At 38.9% G+C, this 25,916-nt stretch overlaps 1 protein-coding gene across 1 annotated transcript in view; it reads right to left on the bottom strand.

The window, feature by feature from the left end:
• Positions 1-2,678: 2,678 nt before the first annotated feature.
• Positions 2,679-25,916, bottom strand: part of anapc1 (anaphase promoting complex subunit 1) — a 59,562-nt gene continuing 36,324 nt past the window's right edge. Inside the window, exons 44-53 of the mRNA XM_084948392.1 lie at positions 23,499-23,585; positions 22,227-22,344; positions 19,535-19,612; positions 18,122-18,189; positions 17,833-17,971; positions 15,995-16,081; positions 12,037-12,132; positions 11,203-11,392; positions 3,764-3,895; positions 2,679-3,528 (exon numbers count right to left, since the gene is read on the bottom strand). Of these exons, the coding sequence (XP_084804518.1) occupies positions 3,386-3,528; positions 3,764-3,895; positions 11,203-11,392; positions 12,037-12,132; positions 15,995-16,081; positions 17,833-17,971; positions 18,122-18,189; positions 19,535-19,612; positions 22,227-22,344; positions 23,499-23,585 (1,138 nt within the window). The 3' untranslated portion in view covers positions 2,679-3,385. The remainder of the gene's footprint in view (positions 3,529-3,763; positions 3,896-11,202; positions 11,393-12,036; positions 12,133-15,994; positions 16,082-17,832; positions 17,972-18,121; positions 18,190-19,534; positions 19,613-22,226; positions 22,345-23,498; positions 23,586-25,916) is intronic.

The following is a 25,916-nucleotide window of genomic DNA, read 5'->3' as shown; positions in this document are numbered from 1 at the left end:
CCCCATTAAAGGAGAATAAATTTCAATGTTGATTTAGCAACTGCAATGAAATGAAGCTCAATTGAGGAAGACTTCCATTGGTCGGTCAGTTTGTGCCCTGAAGCTCAAACACACGTGGGTTATGCAGCAGAACAATGATCTGAAACATACCAGAAAGTCCACATTTTTTTCAGTTACTCAAAAAAACAAAACAAACAAACAAACAAACAAACAAACAAACAAACAAACAAACAAACAAACGAAAAACAATCTAAATGATGATTTTGGAGCAGCCTAGTCAAAGCTCTGACTTAAAGATGCCTCAATACATGACATGAGGAATCATGTCTCAGCCTCTGAAAATGAGGGACGATGTATAAAAATGACTAAAATGAATACAAACATTATTAAGACACTTTTGTTAAACCATTTAATTAAAGCAGAGAGTCTGCATTTCCATCAAATCTTGTTGAAAATCCACTGTGGTGATGTAAAGAGGTACAGTTACAAAAATCATGTCAGTGTCCAAATCCTCATGGGTTCCTATGCACACAGAAGCTAACCAACAAAGGTGGTTTTTATATTATGTCTCTTTAAAGAAAGGGCCTCATTGTGATGGGAAAAGGAACTAGTGTTTAAGGAGACTCAAGCACCATGTCCACCCAAACAGTTCAGACAAATTCAGATAAAAGCCAGGAAATATTTTAGAAAGACATAATAGAATGACCACGATTGTCTTCTTGAGCAAAATAAAACTCCAGCTCTTCAGTCGTGGCCCTGAAAATGTCTTTTCATCCTTCAAAGCTATGCGAGTCACGTCTGGTTGCTATTTTAGAGCCTTTTCAAGGTTTAAACCATCAGAAAAGACTTGTTTAGCACAGCAGGAAACACAATGGTGTTTAAATGTGGGTGGACCAGCCAAAGGAGTGCTTAACAGATGCCTGAAATCCTGTGTTTTGTCCACCCAAACCATAGCATGTAGCCTCAGAATGAGGAAGAGTAAATTAAAAAAATAGATAGAATACTTGTTGGTCCTTCATTATAACCTGTCTTATCTGTGGATAATGACTCAATTAACAAAATATAAGGGAAATGACTGGCATTTGTTGGAAGCTGGAAAGTTTGCCTCGTCTACAACTTTTGCAAATGGAAGCAAGAATTTGCTGAAAAATAGGAAACTACAACTTCACTATATTATCTGAAGAGTTTGATGCTAGCATGCTCTGTGTGTTGCAGCTCTATGAGGTGGGTGTGGGCCACTTGTTTGCTCGGATGTTTTCCATTTGCTCTGGAATGTTCTTAGAGCTGTTGGTTAGAAATGATCTAAGACTGAGCTAAACACATACTGCAAACCCTCCCACACAGGAACTACATGACATTAGGATTTCCATACTCAGCTGGGAATCAAAATCCAAGAGTTTTCTGAGAGTTTAAAGGCTAAAGTGGGTTTTTTTTCCACCTATAATACTGGGACACACACATTGTGGAAGAGCAACATATCCAGATATTGATAGAAAAACATGAAAAAAGGGGTTAGTATTGATTTAATAACATCTCTTTGGGAGTTGTAAACAGGAAGTGTAATGTTGCTTTGGATGTGGGCTGCAGCTGGATATATTTATTTAAATTTGAACAAACTGGGTATTGAAAAGGTCTTGTTTGCAATGAATCCACATTTGAATAGACAACCATAACTAGGCTAGTCTGATAATAAAACGTAAAACCTGATGGCACTCCAGCAACTACAGAAAAAGCATCTGGGAACCACACTGAGCCACTGTTGCAGCTTATTAATGTGAGGATTAGTGACCTTACAGTCCCTTAAAGTCTTTTAATGAAATCTATTTACTATTTTTCTCCAAATTTTTATTTCGATATATCCAACACAGTATTATCATCATTAAGATATACATCAGTTAAGTTTTGTTCCAAATTTCTGTCTTTACCCGTTTCATTTATATAAAATTTATTTCTGCTCATTGTTGGTGAAACTGTTTTATAGAAATCCGACTCCGTGAGCACTTTGGAAGAGAAAAGCGTCAAGAAATGGTCAGTTAGTTTTCACTAACTCGGATTTCCACCACTACATGCAGTAGTGCATTTTTAAGCACTTATGCTACAGTCATGAACTGCAAAGGAAAGTCCCACAGTCTGGGGTGTCAGATTTTCTGGCTAAGCTCAGCATCAAATATCCAACAGAAACACAAAAGTCTGTAAATGTCTTCAAGAAAACACCAGCATAACTTACTTCATAAGAAATTGTGTTTTTTTGTTACTACTAGCACATTTTAACCTGACCATTCAGATTACCTCCACAGTTTTATGCGTTATGGTTTGGTTAAATAAAGGCAAAAATTTAGAGGATTAGATGCTGACCTCACGTTCTCAGGCCATATCACAGTTTCTGTGTTGGTGTAAAGATTCACAAAGCAAACTAAAGCAAGTAACAGTGCAAATAACTAGCAAACTGAGCCCCACCTGTGGAGGACATTGCTTTACTACAAAACTATCACTGGAAGATCAGGGGATTTCTTTCATGTGGCAGGACACCTGAAACAACACAGACCATTTTGTTTCACGCATCACTTAAAAAGCGACCTTTATCTTATCCACACTGATGCAAGGCTGGCACCACAAAAGTAAGATCTGAGCTAAATAAACAAGCATGACTGACACTGGCAACAACACATCAAAAAAGATGAATGCAGGTCTTGTGTTTAATGAGCAGTAAGCAACCGGTCTTTGTCAGAAACATAAAAACACAGGAAATGCAGCAGCATTTTCAAAAAGAGTATCTTCAAAGTGGTGGACATAATGAGATCTAAAAAAGAGGAAACAATAAGGCAGATGATGTCCTGATTATGTTGAGGAGTCGCATTCACCCACATTAAGCCATAGAATAAAAACAGTATTCATGGAGTGTGCAGGTACTTCTGCTTTTTATTGCCTTTTCTGTCTTTTCATGTTCACTCAACCCAGTGGACTGAACTCAGCTTGAAAACTAGTATATGACACCAGCTGAATTATGATGATCAGTTCATTCTGTTCTATCTGCCACTGGAATTCTGAGTAACCATCTGAAAAGGTTAAACTGCACGATTACTGCAGCCTAAATCTTTTTTATACCATAAAAAAACCAACCTAAATACAAATATGTTACAAAGATAATTACTTTAGTTATTTCATTTCCTAGAGCCTCAGAGGGAAAAAGTCAGTTCTTCTCCATTCAAGGCAGCCATGCTGCATTTAGACAAAAGATGTCTAATGCTCACATTTTGTCCCACGTGCTGCACCTGTTTGCAGCTGTTACAGGTAGAAAATCAGTCCCACAGGTGCCAGCAGTGTAAGGCTTTGAAGTGTTTCTCTGAGAGGTTACCAGCCCATTTACGAGTTCTGAGAATCACAATCAAAATGCTTGCAGTGGAAATCCCAGCAGTGTGTGTGGTCCAGATGCAGAACCCAGAAGGACAGGTACGAGCCTCAGCAAATCTCTCAAAGGGATGCCCAACTGGCTGCTAAGTAACAGTAAGTCCCCAAGTGAGCTGCAGCCTGCATGTGAAAGAATAAAGCCTTAAACAAGTGTACAGTTTTCATCATATGAATTTTTTTGTACAATGGTTTCAAGTTCTGTATGATCATGATGGTAGAAATGCTACTTTCCCCTCTTAGTTACATTGTAGCGATCTAAGTCATGGAGGTAAATTCTTGATGCTGTCAACAGCATGCTGGATGTTTACATGCAAAAGTACAAATGCAGTTTCATGTGAGCGTATGTTTGTCTTACCCTCCAGCTGTGTGTGTGCGTTCTTGAGGTAGGGGATTGACCGGTACACCAAGAAGCAGGCCAACATGATCGATTGAGTGTCCTTTGAGAGTGCCTCTCCCTTCATGTAGGTCCTCAACACCGAGCTGTTTTCTAGGAAAGAAAATACATATTTGATGAAATGAGACAGATATTTTTTTTATTTACATTTTTTTTAAGCTTATACCGGTAATCAATTATCTTACTAGAAAATGCCTTTTTCCATTCTTTATTTCTTTCTTTTTTGAAACCTGATACCTGTCATGTTTTTGTCTTCTTTGCTCATACATGGTAGAGTGAGCCAATGTGGATTACAGACACTGAATGAATGAACAAAAGAAAACTAAAAACAGAAAAAAATAAGTGATTTTTGTCCCTAAAACCAGAGGACCCATAGTTTTCACTATCCCAAAAGAGGATATCCGCTTGTTATCCCTCTGGAACTCTTAGGCCAGACTGACTCTTAGCACCAGTGATCTGGCAAAAGCCAAGGACTTTATGAAGGACAGTTCTGCACTGAAACTGGAGTAATAAAAGGCTGCTTAAAAGCAAAGTAGCAGCTGTTCAACAGGCAGTATTTAAACTCTGTTTACAGTTCCGCTTTAGCAAAGGTGACAGCAGATAGAACAACAGACTCATGGTTTGCCTTCCGTGGCATTGATGTTATCAAGTACATTTTGTAAAAACAAAACAAAACAAAACTTTACTCGTTGCTATCTGGAATGTGCAGTTCTGCACATTTGCTGCATGTGGCATGCAAATTCACCCCTTGACTTACTTTCAAGCAAGCCAATTTACCTCAAAACTGTGTAATCATGTCACAAGACTGTACAAATGTGTTTCTGTCCCCAGTCTATGCACGCATCCTTAAATATATTTCAACAGGACATGCCCCTGGTGATTTTAAGGGTGGAAATCTCCATCTCTCTCAGAACAGTTGTGTGAGAAAAGGTCTCAGAAAAATAAGTCCTATGCTGCTGAATTTCCTTACATTTTCTAAAAACGCAATTCAAAACTAATCTTTAATTGATAATGGTCCCTTTTAGTATTGCATGAAATTCAAAGAATCCCATTCGGAAATATCTGTGACTTCTTGTGTATCTCAGTATCTTTTATGAATGAATTCACTGCTGCATGCAGTCACTTCTCAGAAAGATACAAGGGTTGAAACAAGAATCATAAAAATAACAAGCAAGCTCTTGATAGATATTTCATTTATGGTTGAGTTCCAGAGAACTTCAACATTCCCGATGCTTGAGGTCAAGCTAGTTTGGATTTCCTTTCAGCTGTCTGCCAGAGGCGAGAGGCGTCACAAAACATAAAAGTAAAGGCATGTTTGAATTATTTCATGAATGCAGTCTCATCCAACTACTTCACCTGTTTCCCACGCTGCTTATTGTGCATTTATTACCATGTGGGTGTGTTAGTGTACTTGTGTGTGCAAATTCTGTGATGGAATGTGTGTTTGTTTAAGTATATACACAGGCTGGTTAACTTCTAAACTATGACATTAATGTGCTACACCCGTTACAGGAAAACAAGCTGAAACACATCCTGCCTGTGAAATACTCAGCATGTGACACTGCTGCTCAGCAGAGCCAACTCTTTGTCACATGCAGGCACTGCAAAAATAAATGCTCACTATATCCATATCTATTATCTATCTATACATGTTATGTGTTCACAGAGTCTATACTTGCTGATATTAATGCATCTAATGTCAAGCTTGTTTATCAGTAGGAAAAAAAACTGACTGCTTTTGAGCAATGTCTAGCTAACAGCTGACTTTCCTCAGCTGACACCTGTCATATGGTGGCCTTCTGATTCTCTCTCATACAACTTGTCACATTGTCCTTAAAGTGGACTACTGCGCCAATTTCCTGCTCCACTCAACTCTATTTTAATCAAACAGAACAATATGAAAACAAAGGTCACCCACATTATTACAGAGAAAACTGCACCAATCAGATAATCCCCTATGCACAAGCAGTAGGCAACAGTGAAAACAACCCCCTTTTAATGACGATGCCTGTCTCCCAAATTATGGGAGACTGGCAGCTGGTTCCACATGAGAGGTCCATAATAGCTGGAGGCTCTGCCTATGATTTTACTTTTAGAAATTCTAGGAGCCACAAGTAAGCCAGCAGTCTGAGAGCAAAGTGACGGGAAAATAAAGTACAAGGAAATCTTTATGATATCATGCTGGCTGATTATTGAAGACCTTGTAATTGAGGAAGATTTTAGATTTAACAGGGAGCCATAGAAGAAAATCCGTGTCACTACTCTTGCTCCGTTATTTTGGATCAAGGCTTTTCAGAGAACTTTGAGAACAACCTGATAATAATGAATTACAATAGTCCCATGAAGAAGTAATAAATGTATGTTTGTTTAAATAGATGTTTCTAATTTTAGAGAGATTGTGTCGATGAAAGAAAGCAGTTCTGTATTTTTACTTAATGTGAACACTAAATGACATAAGCTGCTCAAAAATGACTCCAAGATTCTTCACAGTTTTACTGGAGGCTAAGGTGATGGTATCCAAAGCACACCAAAAACAGAGAATGCTGTTAGATTAGTTTTCTATGATTCACAATTCTAAATAATCTAAATAATAATATTTTGTATACTAGGCCTTGATGCAGGGCCTCAGTTCAGCCAATGCCTGAAACAAGCCCTTGCAGTTCCTCTTCCTTTTAACCATTTTTTCTGATTGGCTGCCCTTCATAAATAGGTGGATGTGGCTGCTGTAATCACAGTTAGAGCTGTCTCTGAGATGACCATATTAAGAAAATCCTCTTTCATTAAAAAGTTCAGGGCAAAGTTAAAGAGGCAAGATTTAGATGGTTTGGACATGCGCAGAAGAGCGACTGTGGATATGTTAGAAAAAGGATGAGAAAAAGAGGAAGACCACAGAGAAGATTTATGGATGTAGTGGAGGATAGGGAGTGTCTCCTCCCCTGTCTGTTATGACAGAGGAGGGTGCTAGGAATTGGATGAGATGGAGGAAGATGATCCACTGTGGCGACCCCAAAAGGAGCAGCTGAAAGGAGATAATAGAAATTCAAGAATGAAGGGGGGGGGATACAGATAGATAAATGAATGAATGAATGAATGAATGAATAAATAAATAAATAAATGGAGCATTCAGGACAGTCTAAAACCTGAGATCTGAAAAATTCCCCCTGACGTTGTTGATATATATTGTAAGAAACACTTGAAAAAAAAATCTATTATTCAATGAATAAGAGACAATTATTAACACCGTTTTAACTCGACAGAGAGCAGGACCCACACTGAGCAGAAGTTGTGTTTGCTAAATGTGTTACTGAATAGGGTAAGACATCTGAGCCTTTGCTCAGCATTCTTCATGTTGTTCTCATGTTGATACCATCAATTGATACCCACATCAGACATCTGTAGCAGCAAACAGCAATCTGTCCCGCATCATGTGCTTTCTTCTACCAACACATTCAGCACAGCTTTACATCTGTTTAAATGTGGTGTAAATGCAACCAGACAAGAAATGCAAACAGATTCTTTGTTACACAGCACAGTGGAAAGTCCCATCTCTGTTGGTCAAGAATGTATTTGGAGTTGAAACATTCCTTTTTTAACATTTTAACAGCAGTGCTTTGGGTAAAAAGAATTAGGTACAGATGTGATCTTTGCAAGACAGATGTTTGTGCAAGCAAACACCAAAAACCTCAACTCAGGAACTGACCTGTTAGCACATAAAAAACATCAGCTTTTTTGGGGGGTAGGGCGTACTTGTTATACATAAAACAGTTTTTATACATGACTGCAATGCACCCTGAGTGTTTGATCCAGGATGAAATAAGTCATTTTTATTATTCATTTTTATGATTGTCACATCTCGATTAATCATTAACTGCACTAAGTGCAGATATAGTTAGTGACCTTGGGTTTAACTGCTAAAATTTTTTATCAAACACTATCAATTAGTCCTCTGTGACCTGATTAGGCTATTTTTAGTTTCAACCTGAGTACAGACTCTTTAGTTTAAAGGTTTGTAAGATTTAACCTCTCTTCATTAATCCTTGAATTACCCCTCTTACAGTTAGTCCCACAATTTGTTGAATGAAGACCATTTTTGTAGTTATGCCTCTGTACACAGTCACAGTGGATTCCCTTTCCCCTTAAATGCTCTGCTAGGTGTTTACTAACCGCCTTTAGCAAATGTGTGTTTGTGGGTCTCTATGTTCAGTTTTGTCTTCAATAACTGAAAAGCATGCTCTACAACAGTGCTTCCCAAACTTTTTCCAGCCACGTACCCCTTGAGACATGTCACCCTCAGCCGCATACCCCCTGCTACGAACGACTCTTAATTAGTGTCTATAAATACATTGTAATACCGCATGCATAAAAATAAATACTGCACAGTCGATTATTTCTCACCACCAAATGAATTTATTAATATTTTTTAGTAATGACAGAATTTTAATAACAAACTTTACTACTTAATACTAGCAGTGTATCAAAAGATTTATTAGAATTCACCGTTTTGTCGAGAGCATAAAGGCCATATATGAACTTTCATTAAACAGAACTTTATTTAATGTGATGGATGTGCTTGAGCAGAGGCACACAGCTCTTCAATGTTTGGCTCAATTTGGGAAAGGCTGAGTCTCAAATCGTTTTCCACACAAAGTCTTGCTCTGTATTTTGTTTTCATGTTTGTTAAAGCAGAAAATCCCCTTTCGCATAAGTATGTGGTGGCGAAAGGCATCAGAGTCTTGACAGCGCGCTTAGCCAGCGCGGGCTGTTCAGTGCGCAGTCCTATCCAGAAATCCGCCAGGGTCTTTTGAGCGTGTTCAACTTATAGAGATCCATCTGTGGCGATCTCAATTAGGCTCTCCTGGTCAGACGGTGATAACGAAGTAGGCATGGCGGTGAACGGGTGACGTATCCAATCATTTGAGCCGTCCGTCTCTGGGAAGTATCGGCGTAACTGCACCGCCAGCTCCTCAAGGTGCACGTTACATTCGCGCTTTACACTTTTAGATAGTGTGAGATCATTAGAGCACAGAAAATCATGCAGCACGGGAAAGACTTCAGTGTTGTTTGTATCCAAGCAGTTCTTCCAAAGGTTTAACTTCTTTATCATGGCCTCAACTTTATCTTGAACATTGAATATAGTTGCAGAAACGCCTTGTAATCCGAGATTGAGCTCGTTCAGACGAGAAAATATATCACACAGATAAACCAGGCACGTAAGGTACTCTTCATCATGCAAATGTTCAGACAGCTCAAAGGGATGGTTAATGAAGAAAACTTTAAGTTCATCCCTCAACTCAAAGAAACGGGTCAGCACTTTCCCTCTAGATAGCCAGCGAACCTCTGTGTGGAGTAATAATGTCTCATGCTCGCTGCCCATCTCATTGCACAACGAAGCAAATAAGCGGGAGTTCAGCGGTCTGGCTTTCACAAAGTTAACCATTTTTACACTCGTGTCCAAAACATGTTTCAAACGGACAGGTATTCCCTTTGCAGCAAGAGCCTCTCGGTGGATGCTGCAGTGTACCCAAGAGGCATCTGGCGCGACTGCTTGCACACGCGAAACCACACCTCTGTGTCTCCCAGTCATGGCCCGTGCGCCATCAGTACAGATGCCAACACATCTGTCCCACATGAGTCCATGTGTGTTCATGAATGTGCCCAGCTTTTGAAAAATATCTGCGGCAGTTGTCCTTTCTTCCAGCGGTTTACAGAACAGCATGTCCTCCTTGATGGTTCCTTCATGAATGTAGCGCACATATACGAGGAGATGCGCCAGGCCAGCCACATCCGTGGACTCATCTAGCTGTATTGCATAAAATTCACTGTGGCGTATGCGCAGAAGTAGCTGCTGTAAAACATTTTCTGACATTGCATTGATGCGCCATGAGACAGTATTGTTTGATGATGGAATGGACTGTATCGTCTTTTTTGCCTTTTCCCCCAACATTGTCCCTACCATATCTAAAGCAGCAGGAAGAATGAGGTCCTCCACAATAGTGTGGGGTTTGTTGTTTTTAGCCACTCTGTAACTGACCATGTAAGATGCTTGTAGTCTGTTTTTATTCATAAGATCTGGCACCTGAATGCAGGTTTTACTTGTTGAAAGTGATTTTAGCTGTCGCTCAAAGTATTCTCTTGGTTTATTTTTCAAATGGGGATGATTTGTCTCTAAATGTCTGCGCAAAAGTGAAGGTTTCATTGAGTTCTGAGACAATACTTTTGCACAAATAACACATTGTGGCCGGGAAAATCCACCAATATTTATACACGTGAACCCCAGCGAAATATAATTGTCATCATATTTGCGCTTCTTTGATGAGGTTGTGTTACAGTCCGAGCTGTCATGCTTTCTCCCACTTTGACGCTCCGCATCAGACACTTCATCACTTTCCACATGACTGGCTCCAGCTATGCTAGCCACTTGGCTAGTAACCACAGATACATCCGTGCTAGCATCCAAATCTGACGAACACACATTGTTGTTGAACAATCACCTGTGCGGTCACTGGAAAATGCATCTTCAGATATGAGCTTATTGGTTGTTGTGGCCGGTGTCTCTGTGGTAGGGCCTTTTTTTCTTGTTAACCACTTGTCCATTTTCGTGCTGCACTGAATGCTTGGAGGCAACTTCAACTGTTAGGTGTCAGTCATTTGGGCAAGTCACGCCCATGTATTTTGTCAGAGCTATTTTTTTGCTGAACACCAGAGGGTGGTATATAGTCATGTATTTGACAGGCACATAAAACTGCATTAGCGCAAATTTCGGCTTTTAAAATTTTTGATCCCCACTCCAACCCCGACCCACGCGTACCCCCTACAGCCACTTGCGTACCCCCGAGGGTACGCGTACACTAGTTTGGGAACTACTGCTCTACAAGGTTAAGATCAGATGACTATTGAATAATATCCCATTGCCTTGAGAAAGTCTTAGATTTCTCTTGCTTTATCCTTCGGGTCAGGTCATCCTGTGCTTTGGGTTATGATATCCTATGGTTCAGGTTATTCTTTCGAGTATAGCCCTGTTGTGAAGTTGTTTTTTCTTAACCACAGAAATAATTCCGTCATTATGTACTTTAGTTATCTTCTGTGCTCTTTTAGGCCTTTGGGTGTTGCTGAGGTGGCCAGTGCATTCATCTGTTTCAAAAATGCACCGGATTGATTGTCTGATCACTCCTAAAGTGGTTCCTCTCTAATAGATTTACTCTGGTTTCTCAGTCTAAAGATGGCCTCCTTCATTTGAACTGATATCTCTTCATTTCTTCTTCTATCTCAATGAAAAATACAAATTCAACACTTGTGGTTTACGGAGGAAAAGCTGCAAAATGTGTCTTTGTCCAAAAAACCCCAAAATAAAACTATGGACCCAATTAAAGAAAAGGTCTGAACATGTAATCTCTCTTCACCTTTGAGCCAGCTGTCGAGTGTGGCATCCACCGCATTCTTCATGACTGGCAGAAATTCAGAGGTAAGCAGGGTGTCGCGGCGGTTCGCAGGACCTCGCTGCATCCGGCTGTCCCACAATTCCACTACCAGACGCAACTGCCACAAGGGAAAGGTCTGCAGCAAATCACCCCGACGCAGAGCTGACACTGCCTGAGAGACACCAGCAAAGGCAATGTGTTCATGTGTCTTAACAGATGTAGAGCACTTACTGAAGGTCTGTCAGGCGTATCTACCAGTGGACATTTAAAAACCTTGCAAAATTATTTGATTAGGACATTAGCTTATTTTTTTGTGGTTTGTTAGCCACAGCTTTATTTCTGTATGAATTTGTATTTTAAAAAACAAAGCAAAACTCCAGGGGAAAAACAGGCTATAAAGATTCTGTGGTATGAGACAAAGGAACTTTAAATATAACAGGTAAAACTAAAAAGTAGGAAAGACCACTTAACATTCTAATACACCTTCCAATTTATCTGATATATATACATATATATGATGTATATATGTAGTTATACCCTGTTATTGGTCTAGATTTTTGATAACCGTGATTCAAAGAATATTATGTGTTTGTAAATGAATTTTCTAACTTTAAGGTAAATATTTTTTCAGTTCATTTCACTTAGTCATTTAAAACTTAAGCCAACCTGACACACACTAGTATTTCATTTCATGGAATTTCTCTTCTGGAACGTTTGTGTTACTGTTACTTGGTTGTTTAATTGCTTTACAATTGCTAACATGTACTGACAGGGAAGAGTTGCCTCTTTCTCACATAATCTGTGCGTTTGCGTTACCTGCTCGATAGCAATATACGTGGGCAGCATCTCTGGACACTCCTGCGTCACACATTCGTACAGCATAGCTGAGAACAACACTAGCGTATCTTCTCTCTGCAAAGACAAAACATGGAGTGAGCGTGTGGCAATTCGACAAGGCTCAAGGTCTCACAACATCCAGAAAAATATGTCTCCCTCTCAAAAAAGAGATGTGATTTAAGTTCAGACTACTAAGCTTTACAAAAGATTTTAGGTTTACTAAATATGTGTATTAACCGCTTATACTGTTGGCCACTGAAAAATGTCCATATTCTCCCGTTTGAGAAACCTTTGCATTGTATTTGGAGTATGTTTTGTGTCATTATCCATGTTGTGGAAGTTTTCCATTTAAAGCCTGCAGACAAGCGGTGAGCGGTAGCTGACATCCTTTAATAAAAACATGGTCGCTGAACAACGGTTCCATGGATGGGCTGATCACCCCTGAGGGAAAAGGTACCTTTGTCCTACCAGCTGTTGAAGCGGAGAAAATGGAGGATTCACAGAGCTGTGTGTTTTAGCCACCACCGAGACCATCAACTTTGAGACGACTCTCAGTGCCCCCCTGACTGACGTCCCTCCTTATGCATGAGATAGTTGAAATAAAGGTGCTGTTACAACTCATTGTGTCTGCAGGCTTCATTAACAAAATTTCCACAACAATCATGTCCACTCTGAAGCACTTTGTTCGATCTGAGAAGAGAGTATAGCCCTGTGCACTTTAAAACTACTTCTTCAGTCACATAATCTATAACCACTAGTAACTATGTTCCTTTGACAGCTATACATGCCTATATGACCATATAACATTGTCCCTACTATGTTTTACAGATGAATTAGTATGCTTCAGATCATAAGCTCCTTCTCCAAACTTTTCTTTTCCATCATTCTGGGAAGCTAATCTTTCTTCTGTCCAAGGGATGTTTTTCTCAGAAATGTGCAGGCTCTTCTGAGTGTTTTCTTAACTGGCTCGCCAATGGATTCCTTCTTTTAAAGGTGATTGGTTTACTTTAACTTTTAATCCTAATGGCCTCTTTCACTTGCATTAACATCTCATTGGGCTTTCCAGGGCAAAGGTACCAAATGCAAGTTCAGCATTTGGAATCACGGCTATCCCTCCACAGCCTCAGCCTCCTAGTAAATACACCTACGGATGTTCAAGATCCTACGTCACCTTGTTCTCGAGTTTCATTCGCATTCACAAGACTTTCAGAACACTTGACCTCTGACCTCGATCTCGAGGTCACTAGATCCGAAGATTTTTAGTAGATACACCCGCTGATATCAATTTCAAAATCGTACATCTCTTCGTTCTCAAGTTATCACATTTACAAACTTGGCTGACCACACCGCCTGCCTGCCCGGTGGGTGACGACAATAGCCCATCAGCCTTTCACAGCTGAGGGGTAAAAATGTCTCTCTCTCCTAAACAATGAATGCAACACTTTTGTTAAAACCCTTGAATTCAAGCTGAAAGCCTGCAATCAGCCACATGTTTAGTGTATTAAAATTGTGTCACTGTCTAAAATAGTATGAATTTAACTGAAGTTTGTACAGAACACATCTTAATCAGTTCCTTATATAGAGGCTGAACACTGATTAAAAACTAAATTCATTACTTTTAAGGCCATCTGTTCATGTTAGGCACACTCTACTGACAAGGAGAAATATGGAGCCTGTTGGGATCTGTATATTTAAAATCTAGGCATGGAGCTATTTCACCCCATATTAATACCAGACAGCAACGAATCTTGCAATTACACGCCAGAAAACAATTTCCTGAATTTACAGACTATGTTCACATTTAATAAACAAGTAATGTAGAGGCAGAAATGCTGAGATTGAACTGATAAAACTAGACGAACAGCAAAGAGATGTCCTCCTGTTCTAAAATTTAATTACAGAACACTATGCTTCAACATGATTAATTTTCTTCCATTTCACCATGCAAGTTGAAACCAATGACCTCTGTGCAATCTAACCAATTACCCAGATGTGACGAAGCAGCCACTTTACTCAAAATAAGAGTCAAGTGATTAATAAGAAGATCAAGCTGTAGGTAAGCATTTTTTGGGCGTCATTACAGTTTATTTTTTTCATTAAGCTTGTATGCAAACCTGTTTTGACTGAAATATCCTAAAAACTATTCTTACTTTAAAGCCAATCTTTTTTGTGAGTTCTGTGATTTCACTTTTGCCAAATTTATTGCTAAAAGTAATGTTAAGTTCATTAAAGGCACAGAATGTGTGACTTTGAGGTCAAAATTGAGGTAAAATATAGTACAGATGTTAAAAATGTGCAGGAATGTTAAGGGGTAATAACCTGTGTGAGTTTTGAATTTATTCAATACTTTGCTTTTATGACCAAATATTTGCAAACTAGCAGCAAATATTTACCAATATACTCGACTTAAAAGTAATGAATACAGGAAAAATGCTACTTGGAAAACTTCAGCATATGTGCATTATGCAGACTGGCCTCAGAGGGCCATTGAATGCCTGTTACTCCTGTTGGCATGTTGAGTCAAAGTCAAGGTCTTGAATATTTCCCACATTTCTACCAAGATCTACTGTAGCTGTACTTGAAACTTGTTTTGTGTGTGATTGTACAGACATATTTGTAACATATAAAACACTGACACAGAGTCTGGTAAATGCTTCCTATATGCTTTTAATTTAAGCTAATCTCTTCTAAAGGCTGATATGGCTGTTTGTAGTTAGTTTTCCCTGATTTTTCATCTTTATGTTTATCGTTTGCTATAGCAGTTTCCTGAAATTGTCTTTATTCTTTATATAGAGAACAATTCCTTTTAATATATTTGTAACATTATAAAATCATGCTCATGGATGGGTTGTCCTGCACAAGACCTGAATCAGGATACAGGAATACATGGTGTATGAAAATTGTTGTTTATCTAACACAAAACTGACCTATTTGGGTTTTGTCTAACATGAATCTGGGAAGACATTTTATTAGCTTTGTGTATTTTTCCATTGCTTACGTCAGAGCTCCTCCACAATCATGGCTCCTTGTTTACTCTAAAGGGAAGAGGAGTTTTGTTTACAATGTAACTATATTTCATTGCCAACTATGTTAACAACAAAGCTGTGAGATATAAAATGATTAAATTCCTTTGAAAGGTCAGGCTTCCTGGGAAAATTGACAAACTCTTGTCTGGAATAACTCTCTAAAAATACTGGCAACTACGAAGTATTACCCCTCAGCCTCCTAGTAGGCACAGCTATGGTGCATTTTTGCATTTTTTCTCAAGTTATTGCATTTCAGAAAACTTACTCTGACCTTAAGATCAAGGTGACCGAGAATCAAATTCATCCAAGATTTTTAGTAGATGCACCTATGTTATTAATTTGGAATTTCCTTCTTCAGTTATTGCATTTAAAACATTTTCAGAAAACCTATTTTGACCTTGAGGTCAAGGTCACTGAGAATCAAACTCCTTCAAGAGTTTGAAGCTCTTGCATCGCCTTGATCTCAGGTTATCGCATTCACTAATATCCAGTGCCAGGAGCCAGCCCCCTGCCTGGTGGGGTGACGATAATAACCCATCAGCCTTTAACGACTGAGGGGTAAAAATGGTCGGTTCTGTTTAAAAAAAAAAAGAAAAAAGGGAAAATGCTGGATGCATCTGGATAAATGAAAACACGTTTTGTTACCTTTTGTTTGCATTTATATTCAACACATTTGCTTTAGAAATCTTACAGTAAACCATAACTCACCACTGAGCTGGCATCTCTTAAGAAAAAAAATCTGTTTAAGGCTGAGTGTTTTGCAATACCATTATATCCCTTGTGTTTGTTCAAACCAGCCACAGGCTCTCTGTTGCTCACCCACAACAGTAACATGACTGCAGGGATAAGCCATTATGGAGGAAACCTGCCTTCAGAGTGTATCCGTATCCATTTCTGGATGTAAAACTCACATGTTTCATTCCTTCAGAAGTTTTACAGAAGAGCTCGGCAAAGGAGACAAGAGCTGGCTCAGAGGTGAACGTAGAGATGGCTTCAGGCTGCAGAAAAACATAAAACAATTGTAATATTGCTATAAATTAACATATGGAGGAGAAAGAGAGAAAAGGAAGGATACAAAAGACAGATAAAGAAGCATTTGAAAGAAGAAGACATTTAAAATAAGGAAGGGGCACAAGAGATGTGATCTGAAGAAATAAATGAAATCTTATGCAGTTAACACTTTTTAAACAAATCAAATTCATCTTAAAGTGTTACATAAACAAGACAAAACAGAGGAAAAAGAGGAGACTGTGTCAAAATTGCAACATAGAAGATCAGAAAGAAAGAGGAAAATAGAAGAAGAAGAAATTGAGTGGGGGGGAGGACAGTGTGGACAAGTGGAATAAACAGTGTTTGTTTTTCCCCCTCTGGACTTCTAAGTATATTGACAGCATACACTGAGACCATCAGGAAACCAGTAAATAGTCTGTCAACCACACAGCTGCCTACTGAACATTTAGTGACAACCTGCCAAGACTGGACAGAAGCATTCACTGGGGAGGAGGTCAATTCATTTCCAGTCACTCCTATTAATGTGTTTAAAAAAAAAACAAAAAACTATTCACTGCAAATCAACAGTATCTGAAAGTCATGTTCTTAAGAAATAGGAAAATATACACCAAAGATCTGACACAGGATCTATAAGATGCATCTGGCCCCTCAGTTGATTGAACTATAGTTATTAATGCGCATTATAAATCTAAAAGAAAAAGGGAACCATGAGCGTCTGTGGATTAGTAGTATCCGACTCCCTACTAAAACCCTTGCTTATCTCAGGCTTCTGAAAGCTGTGTGCAGTACAGTAAGCAAATTGTTGAAGGAGCTCGTTTGCAGATGAACTCACTGGAAAGATGCAAACTGACTCAAACTAACAAGGGTGCGGTGCAAGTTGAGGTGAGCTTTGCATTTGGCACTGTGTGGTAAAACATTGTCTATTAAAGAGGGAGAGACACAAGACAAAAATAAGATAACCTATAGAAAACTAAGAATAAAATGGCTGTTCTTTTCAAATTTGTAATATGAAATTGTCTCACTTCAACTACAACGCATCTAAAATTTTCCACCACCTGTAGATTTTTGTCTATGTGTATTAGGAGAAAAGCATAAACAAGAAAGCTTGATAATGCTTACAAAACCTGTAAACCTACATATGTACTAAAGCCTTCATTAACCTGCAACATGTTAATGGACTCTCACCACTAACCAGTACACTACAGAAAGTGAATACAATGCAGATGCTCTGGCTGATAGTAGCAAACTTAATCTAATTTTTTAAAAAGGTGGATATTTATTGCATTTAGCACAGTTGCTTCGGTTAGCATCCATGCTGAGCTTTAAATCAGGGTTTCTTGTGTCACAAATATGGCTCGCTTTTTCACCAGCTAAATCACCATGGTAACATAAGCTGAACACATAACATGAATAAAAACAGGTTATGTTCAGACTTTCAGTTTAATATCAGCTGTTTTTCTCCAATTCGTTTTATTTACAGCATATTTTAAGTGTAATCCTCTACTGGGAGAATATGATTAATACATAGGAAGTTGCTTACGTTGCTAATATCATGAATGAAGCCCAAATGTAAAGTTATAGCAGTGGAAATTACTGTAGCCGGAGGTAACTGCAAATACAACTTCTCTCTGACTGGGGTTTTAGGTTTAGCCACATTACCTAACACAATGAAAGCCTGCTCATGTTGAGCTTCCCCTATAATGTCGTTATGCTTTTCAGGTTGGTGTGACAGTTTTACCTTGAAGGCTTTGACTCCAGAGCTGCGGTGGTTGACTGTGGTGGCTACCAGGCTCTTCCAACCTTGAGGGTCATCCTTGTAGGGCAGCTGGCCAGCCCGTAGTTTTACATACAACACCCCATCTCTCGACAAGATGGACCTTAGAGAGAAAACAAAAGTAAGATTCGCATTTCAACCTAGATTCCACTTATACATTTACAATAAAAAGAAGGAATTATGGTCCTTATCATTTAGCAGAATCATTACTGTAAACCTCTACCAAAGTTATACATGTTCTCTCTATACTTGCTTTAGATGCTGTGTTTCTTTGCTGAGGTCTACACACAGTTCCCAGTAACGTGGTCCTTTCACTTTTACCTGAAAAAAATATATTGACAAAAATGACAAAAAATAGATTTTTCCAGGGTCCAGGGAATGCTTACTGCAATTAAAATGATTTTGGGTGGCATAAGAAATCAGTGCTGTTAATAAGGAGACTGCAAATTTCTGTTCTAGAGAACAGAAGATGATGGTAGGAATGGGGTGAGATTCCCATCTTCGATAAGGGGGGTCAAATTGTGTGCTCCAGATATAGGGGGATCACACTCCTCAGCCTTCCCAGGAAAGTCTATGCCAGGGTGTTGGAAAGGAGAGTCTGTCCGTTAGTTGAACCTTGGATGCAGGTGGGACAATGCGGTTTTCGGCCTCGTCGCGGAACACTAGACCAGCTCTTTACCCCCTTTATGGGAGTTTGCCCAATCAGTCTACATGTGTTTTGTGGATTTGGAATTCGACCGTGTCCCTCGAAGTGTTCCGAAGGGAGGTGCTTCGGGAGTAGGGGGTGTCTGGCCCGTTGCTATGAGCAATTCGATCCTTATATAACCATTGCAGGAGTGTTGTCTGTATATCCTGCAATAGGTCAGACTTGTGGGTGTTGAACTCATCCATGTCTGCCCTATTCTCAACTATTCTGTTCATAATTTTTTTATGGACAGAATTTCTAGGTGTAGCCAGGTGGTGGAAGCCTTCCACTTGGGGGGTCTCAGAATCTTGTCTCTGCTTTTTGGAGATGATGTGATTCTGTTGGCTTCATCGGGCGGTGGCCTCCAGCTCGCACCGGAGTGGTTCACAGCAGAGTGTATGAGAATCAGCACCTCCAAGTCTGAGTCCATGGAACTCAGCCAGAAAAGGGTGGTGTGTGCCCACTCTGGGTAAGGGACCAGTTACTGCCCCAAGTGGAGGATTTTAAGTGCCTCGGGGTCTTGTTCACAAGGGAATGGGAGACTGACAGACGGATTTGTGCAGCAACTGTAGTGATATGGATGCTGTACCAGTCTGTCGTGGTGAAGAGAAAGCTAAGCGTAAAGGTCAAGCGCTTAATTTACAGGTTGACCTGTATCACCTTACCCTATGGTCACAATCTTTTGATAGTGACCCAAAATGAAAATGTGGATACAAGCAGTGGAAATGAGCTTTTTCTGAAGAGTAGCTGGCCTTTCCCTTGGAGACAGGCTGAGGAGTTCAGCCATCCAGGAGAGGGTCAGAGTAGAGCCACTACTCCTGCACTTCAAGAGGAGCCAGTTGAGGTGGTTCGGGCATCTGACAAGGATGCTGCCAGGGTGAGGAAGGATGGAAGGATGGATGGATGGGGGAAGTGTAGCAACCCCTACAGGGAGCAGCCAAATAAAGGCAAAGAAGAAGAATAACTATTCTCTGGCTTTACCCGTTTGAGAAGTTGCAGCTCAGGAAGCAAGGTAGGAGCCATCAGTTCTACTGTTGTCTCGTCATACCACTTAGTCTCCTATAAAAAAGAGGAAACAGTGTCACTCACACTCACAAAGTTAGCCTGTAAGATGTCTAAGCACCTTACAATTTCACCAAAGTGCACTATCACCCTTTTATCAGTACAGGGTATTAATACACATAATATTTTATAGAACTGAAACATACAAAACGATATATATTTGATCTATATTTACACACAGTGTCACCCAGAAACTGCAACAGCAGTATAGAATAGCAGATTGTATGTGAATGTAATAGTAAAACATCATGAGGGACAGCACCCCTAAATTCATTCACTTAAATTCATTTTGAAACAAACCATCTCCAAGTCAGTACTTCACTGTTTATCTCTCTCAATGACTGTAGAAAACATTTACACAGTCACTGATCTCTCCCGGCAGCAGAATTTATAGATCTTGCAGTTTAAAATACAAACAACAGTTTAATAAGTTTTAGCAACAGTTGAAGATGAAAAGCAAAAGACACACAAAGGGATTAAAGTAATGATTCTGTACACAAATAAAAATTAGGTTCAATTTATCTAGCCCTACAACAAACTGGCAACCAGTGCCTTTTGCCCTGTTACAGCTGGGATACGCTCCAGCCCTCCATGACTCTTAACTGGATTAGAAGAAGAAAAATGGATGAATGGAAGCTTCTATATGGCGGTTGTTTTTTTGAAATGGGTAAATTCCCATCTCTTTGGGCTTCCTCAGCGTTTTGTCAAACTACGAAACCAGCAAAGAAAAGATTATAAGTGACTCAATAAAATATTAATGAAAATGACTACGACTATATGAAGTAACTGAAAAAGGTTTTGGAGCAGACACTATTTGCTGGGCATGCTAAAATTCACTAATGCTAGAGGCACCATGGAGGTTACAAAGAAGGATCTTGCATCATTTCTCCCTTCCTCATTTCATCACTCTACAACAGTACTACTATGACAAAACCATTTTCTTGCTCAGAGCGCATCATTTCAAAAGTCACTGGTTTTGCTCTGTAGCCCTTTTCTTTAAAAAAAAAAAAAATGAGTAAAGACTTTTTTTGACACACCTCTCAACTGATTTCCTCTCATTTTAGACACAAGCATGTTGAGACCAACTGTTCCAAGAAAGGTCTGCTTGTGGACTAAATTTGCAGAGAATTAAGTTCTGAAGGAATGAGCAATTGCCAAAAGCAGAGAAAAATGCTCCCCAATTAAACCCAGATTATACTTTTTGTGTGTATTTTACACATTGGTGTAAAAAAAAAAAAAAAAAAAGTTCTTCTTCTTACTATTACTATTTTTTTATGTTGGCGATCAATTTTGACGATGTATTTTTGATCATATGTTATAGCTAGTTTTGTTTAAAGTATGACAATAACTACACAATGCCAGTGTCGTCTGTCATTTATTTGAGTAAATTCCCATTACCTATTGGCTTTGTTCCCAAGAGTGTCAAATATTTGCTTTTACAGATATTCCAAAAAAAGCCAGCAATTTCTATGGAAAGTATTTACCTTCACACATGAATGGTTGACAACCATTGATACTGGGAAACGGCACCAATGTGCGTCACTGTGGCATCCTAATGATGCCACAGTGACGTACATAAAATTCTAACAATGTACTTGCTGACACAGAAAACAATTGCTGCTGTGTTTTAACACTAGGGATGTGTGTGTTGCCCTTAATACTAGAAACTTTTTTTCCCTTCAAGACTTTAGAGAGAGGTTTTGCTAAGCAGTTATGCTATTTTCACTTTCTCTTATATAAAACTGAAACCTACACAGTGCTGGATACCAGTTTTGGAGAAAACTAAGGTGTAGTGCAATGACTTTCCTCCATTTACATGTAACATGTTTAACTAAGAGCACATAGGCAGTGAGGCCAGCTTTTATTTAATGAAATTGTCACAGATTAATTTGAAAGCACATCTTTTGTCTTTCAAAATCAAGGATACTTGATCAAAACTAACAACGAGGAAAACAATGAGTGGCATATAAAACTATGCATGTCTACATACCAGAAAGGAAACTAAAGTTAACATAGGAAAAGACTATATATTTATGTACAACAACCAGATGTGCAGAAAAAGGAAAACAACTGTATGAACAGCTGAATTATTGCTAATCAGTTAAATGCAAAATTAGTAGCAAATATATACATATATATTAGCTACTCATAAGCTGGCATAAAACTGCTGCCTTTAAAATTTTAAAATAGCACCAATATGAATGAGATGAGACCACGGTAGCTGATTTTACACTGACATGAAGACGATTTAGTTTGAAAGTGTATGAAATCAACTGTAGAGGAAGTTGACTAGCTAAGAGCAGTTAACACTGATAAAAAAGCAGAACACAGTGGTATAGTGGACAGGCAAGTTTTTCTAACACCTCAAAACGAACAGAAACCATTGTGGACTACACTCTACAGTCTGAGTCAGAACGTACATTTGCTTTTGTGTTAATGTAAAAGTGGAGCACAGAGCACAGCGGTGCCGTTTGTGACAATGAGCTGTGACAAAGAATGAGAGGTGGTTTCAAAGGTGGCTTTGGGACAGGAAAAACTATGTTCAATTTTGAAACATGAACCCAATGGTCATTCACAGGTATTAGGTTGGTACATTTTCTTGTAACCTGACCTTGTAAGTGACCTCTAAAAGGGCATAGCAAGGCTTCAGGGAGTCCACATCCAGAGGGACGAGCAGTCGAGGCTCTGCAGCCAGCACAGCCAGGTGCCGAAGGGCCTGCAGGTGGTAGCTACAGCAAACACAGAAATACAAATATGCATTTGTTTTTGTTTTTTTATTTACTAATATGAACGGATAGACATTCATAACAAACATATTGTTTGTTTGTTTTATATAAAGAATGACAGAGAATTGTGTTGTTATTCTCCAAAATTGAGACAAGCTTAGTTTTTTTTACTGCAGGTGTGCCATTCTGAATTTTACAGATCATACGCCACTTCAAGGTTACATAATCTCTACACCATATTGGGGCTAACACTCCCAACTCCGTTACTGGTTAAAGGAGCAGAGGTGTAGTGCTTGAAAAGTTTTCCTACCATTTTAGCTATGATGTTCTAAGTATTGGACAACTAGGCTGACTCAACAAAAACGGCAATGCATTTCAGCATTTAAGAAAAGTGAAGTCAGAATTAAGGAAGGGGTTTTTGTTGGGTCTTAAGTCTCTGAAATGATAGTTGAAAATAAATTTAAAAGGAAACTAAAGCCACCTGAATCAGCAGCATCGGGGAAGGATTTGTGCAGGTTGTCCAGTACTTTTTTGGCAATCAAAGAGCAGAGATGGATTCTGAGCTTGTGGATACCATGCCGAAAGCACATCAGCTAATGAGTGCCAGAATATCACAGACGGCATACTTGTTACATTTTTTTTTTTTACACCAAATCTGGCCAATGAGCATGGGAAAGACTTCACCAAGAAATAAAATTGATTGAAAACCAATATCAGGGAAGATTTAACTTGAGTGCTGCTTCTTGCACAGATAAATGGATGTGCAGTACCAGCGCAAAAGCAAGCACCACAAATATTTTTAAGCACACTGCACTTATTTTAAGCTAAACTGACAGAAAGATGCTTCAATGCATTTCTTGCATCGTCTTCTTATTTCTTTTCAGAATAAACACCAAAAATATTTTGGTGGGAAACATGCAAGCTTAAATCGTGCACATCTAAAATTAGTGTAAAGTACTGTGCAAATTTTATAGAAGTTGTACAACAACTAGTACAAAAACACATGAGAGAGCCACACAAGCAATCATCTGTCCATCACTAATGAAATGATCACAAAAATCACATTTTTATAAGTTTCTATTGCTACTTTTTGGTACTTACACGGGTTATCAACTAAACTCTTATTTTAATATTGTGTGCATATGTATTAGTCTCACCGGTTGTCAGTGCTGTGAGCAGGGAAGTGTGGATACAGGGCACACAGCAGAGCAGCGATGGCTGAATTGGAGGTACTGAGGGTGTACCTGTAAGATGACATCAAACATCATCACTAAAAAAATAAAAATACACAGTTCTTTCTTTTCACAAAACATTAAAACATGTTCAGTACATACTGATGGGTTTGTAAGGAGAATTTAATTACACAAGCCATTGTAAAGAAAAACGACAACAATAAACAACAGATACTGTACAAAAGTCTTGAGTCACCAATGTTCCAGACTTCCAAGTAATCTTACACTGCAACTTAGTGGCAGCAGGTCTTATGGAGTGAGGAATCCAATTTTGAAATGTTTGGTTCAAATTGTTGTCATTTTGTACGAAGGTCAAGCAAGAGCTACAACAGTGTCTACAGCTATCTGTAGGCTCCTTCATGGTTTGTATTTCAGCCAGCTTTTCTGGGGATATTGTCAAAATTAATGGAATTCTGATCCATAGCAAAATATTCAGAAATAAGATATTCCTCAAGACTTTTGCACTGTTTTTTTAATCTAAATATATATTTGAAGAACCTTGTGTATAAAAGCAAAACACATTCTTCCACATAAACTTTGTGTTCTGTTAGTTAAAGCAAGTGAGTGCTGTAATCCAGTTAAAACCTTCAGACTGCAGTAGAGCCACTTAAACGTAATAGCTGGCAGTTAAGCATCTACTTTGACTCAACATTATTATAATGACCCCATTAGTCATACAATAAAGGTTTCTTGTGTCTGGAAGGTTACTGAGGTTCAACTGGGATAAAGGATGTTGCTCTTCATTTAATGGCTCCTTAATACTTTTAATTCCTCTACTCTAGTAGTTCCAAACTTCAGGGTCAGCATGCCCTAGAGTTTCATAGAGGGTGTTACAGAAGTCCTGCAGCAAGTACACAGTAGACAGATAACACAATAATCATGCTTCAAGCAAAAAAAACAACCAAACTCTATTTCCAGCTTCTCAGTTCTTGATAAAAGTGAAAATAGTTTGGGCTTTGGGGCACAAAAATGACAAAACAATCACAGTAAGAAAAATCGACACTTCTGTTAAACTAAATGTCTAACTTTTGCTTATACATTCCTTGAGACAGAATACCCTTATTGTACCCCCATAGCCTTTTAATAATTGCACTCAAAACTCTTGTTTCAAAACAGACAATGACATATGGCAAAGGGAAAACAAGGACAAACAGGATGTCCTTAAAATCCTAAAACAATTGGGAGCCACTGCAGTGCTCTCTACCAAAATACTGTTTACTTTATACCGCTACACTAAAAGCACCTCAGTCCAATGAGGTGCTTTAGTGAAGCATCATCAGTTTTCTATTTTAAGCAAATAAAGATTTTTTTTCTGCTTGTAGCACTGAGTCAGTCAAATTGACTAACAGCAACATTACACGACTGAAGAGTCCTACCATTTGGGCACCTGGCTGCTGCTTAGACTAAAAGAGGGATGAATGCTAACAATCAATTCTTTTGAGTCACTTTCCTTTTGTGGTGTGCTTGACATTTTCAAATTCTGTTGAAATGAATGAACTTCCAGGAGACTGAGCCAAAACAAAAAAGAAAAAGAAATAAATCCAAACACAATAGGGGCAAGTAGCAGAATCTAACTCTAGTTCTGAGTCTAGCATTTTAGTCAGTGTCAGTGGGACAAGTATAATATATCTTATGTGCTCATGCTTAACAAACTAGTACAAACTGAAACTCATGCAAACAGAAAGAACTCGTGATAGAAAAGCCACAGTCACCTTTGAAATACAGATCTAAGCCCTCGTCACACAAACTGTGTACACTGTTGGAAGAACTGGATTGAGCTGCCCATTCTCATATAAGCAGTGAGAATGGGCAGACAGTGTTTTTACTACTAGAAATACAACATCTGAGGCACAATAAGGGTGCTGTAGGGTGAACTGTGTAGGGCAAATGAACACTGGCTCACAATATCTGTCCAGTTATCACATGGGGACAATCAGACATCAAACAGTCTTCGTACTAGGAAGGTGACAGTTTAAAAATTATTCAATGTGAAATCCAGCTGTGTCAGACACAGTTTGCGTCACTTCAGTTTCCTACTGGGGGACAATTACCAAGCTCTATCTCAATTGAGATCCAATGGGAAGAGGAAATTAAATAAGTAAATAAAGAAGAAGTGAGGTTGAGGAAAGGGGAAATAAAGAACTAAAAGGATCACCAAATAAAGAGACCAAACGTAAATAGGAAAAACATACGTGAGAAATTGAATGAGGAAAAAAAGAAGGGCCATGATGTAATGATAACTGCTAAATAAGTGGAAAGCAAATGTGACCAGAACATTTTCAATGGAAACAGAGAAACTAAACATGACATGACATACGAGCAGACAGCGAGACTGCAGGAAAA

The sequence above is a fragment of the Perissodus microlepis genome, chromosome 13, assembly GCF_051167445.1.
Source record: "Perissodus microlepis isolate ML-2025 ecotype Zambia chromosome 13, ASM5116744v1, whole genome shotgun sequence".
Classification (NCBI taxonomy): domain Eukaryota; kingdom Metazoa; phylum Chordata; class Actinopteri; order Cichliformes; family Cichlidae; genus Perissodus; species Perissodus microlepis.
The sequence above is the reverse complement of the archived record's forward strand: the minus strand, read 5'-3'. Positions and strand labels throughout refer to the sequence as shown.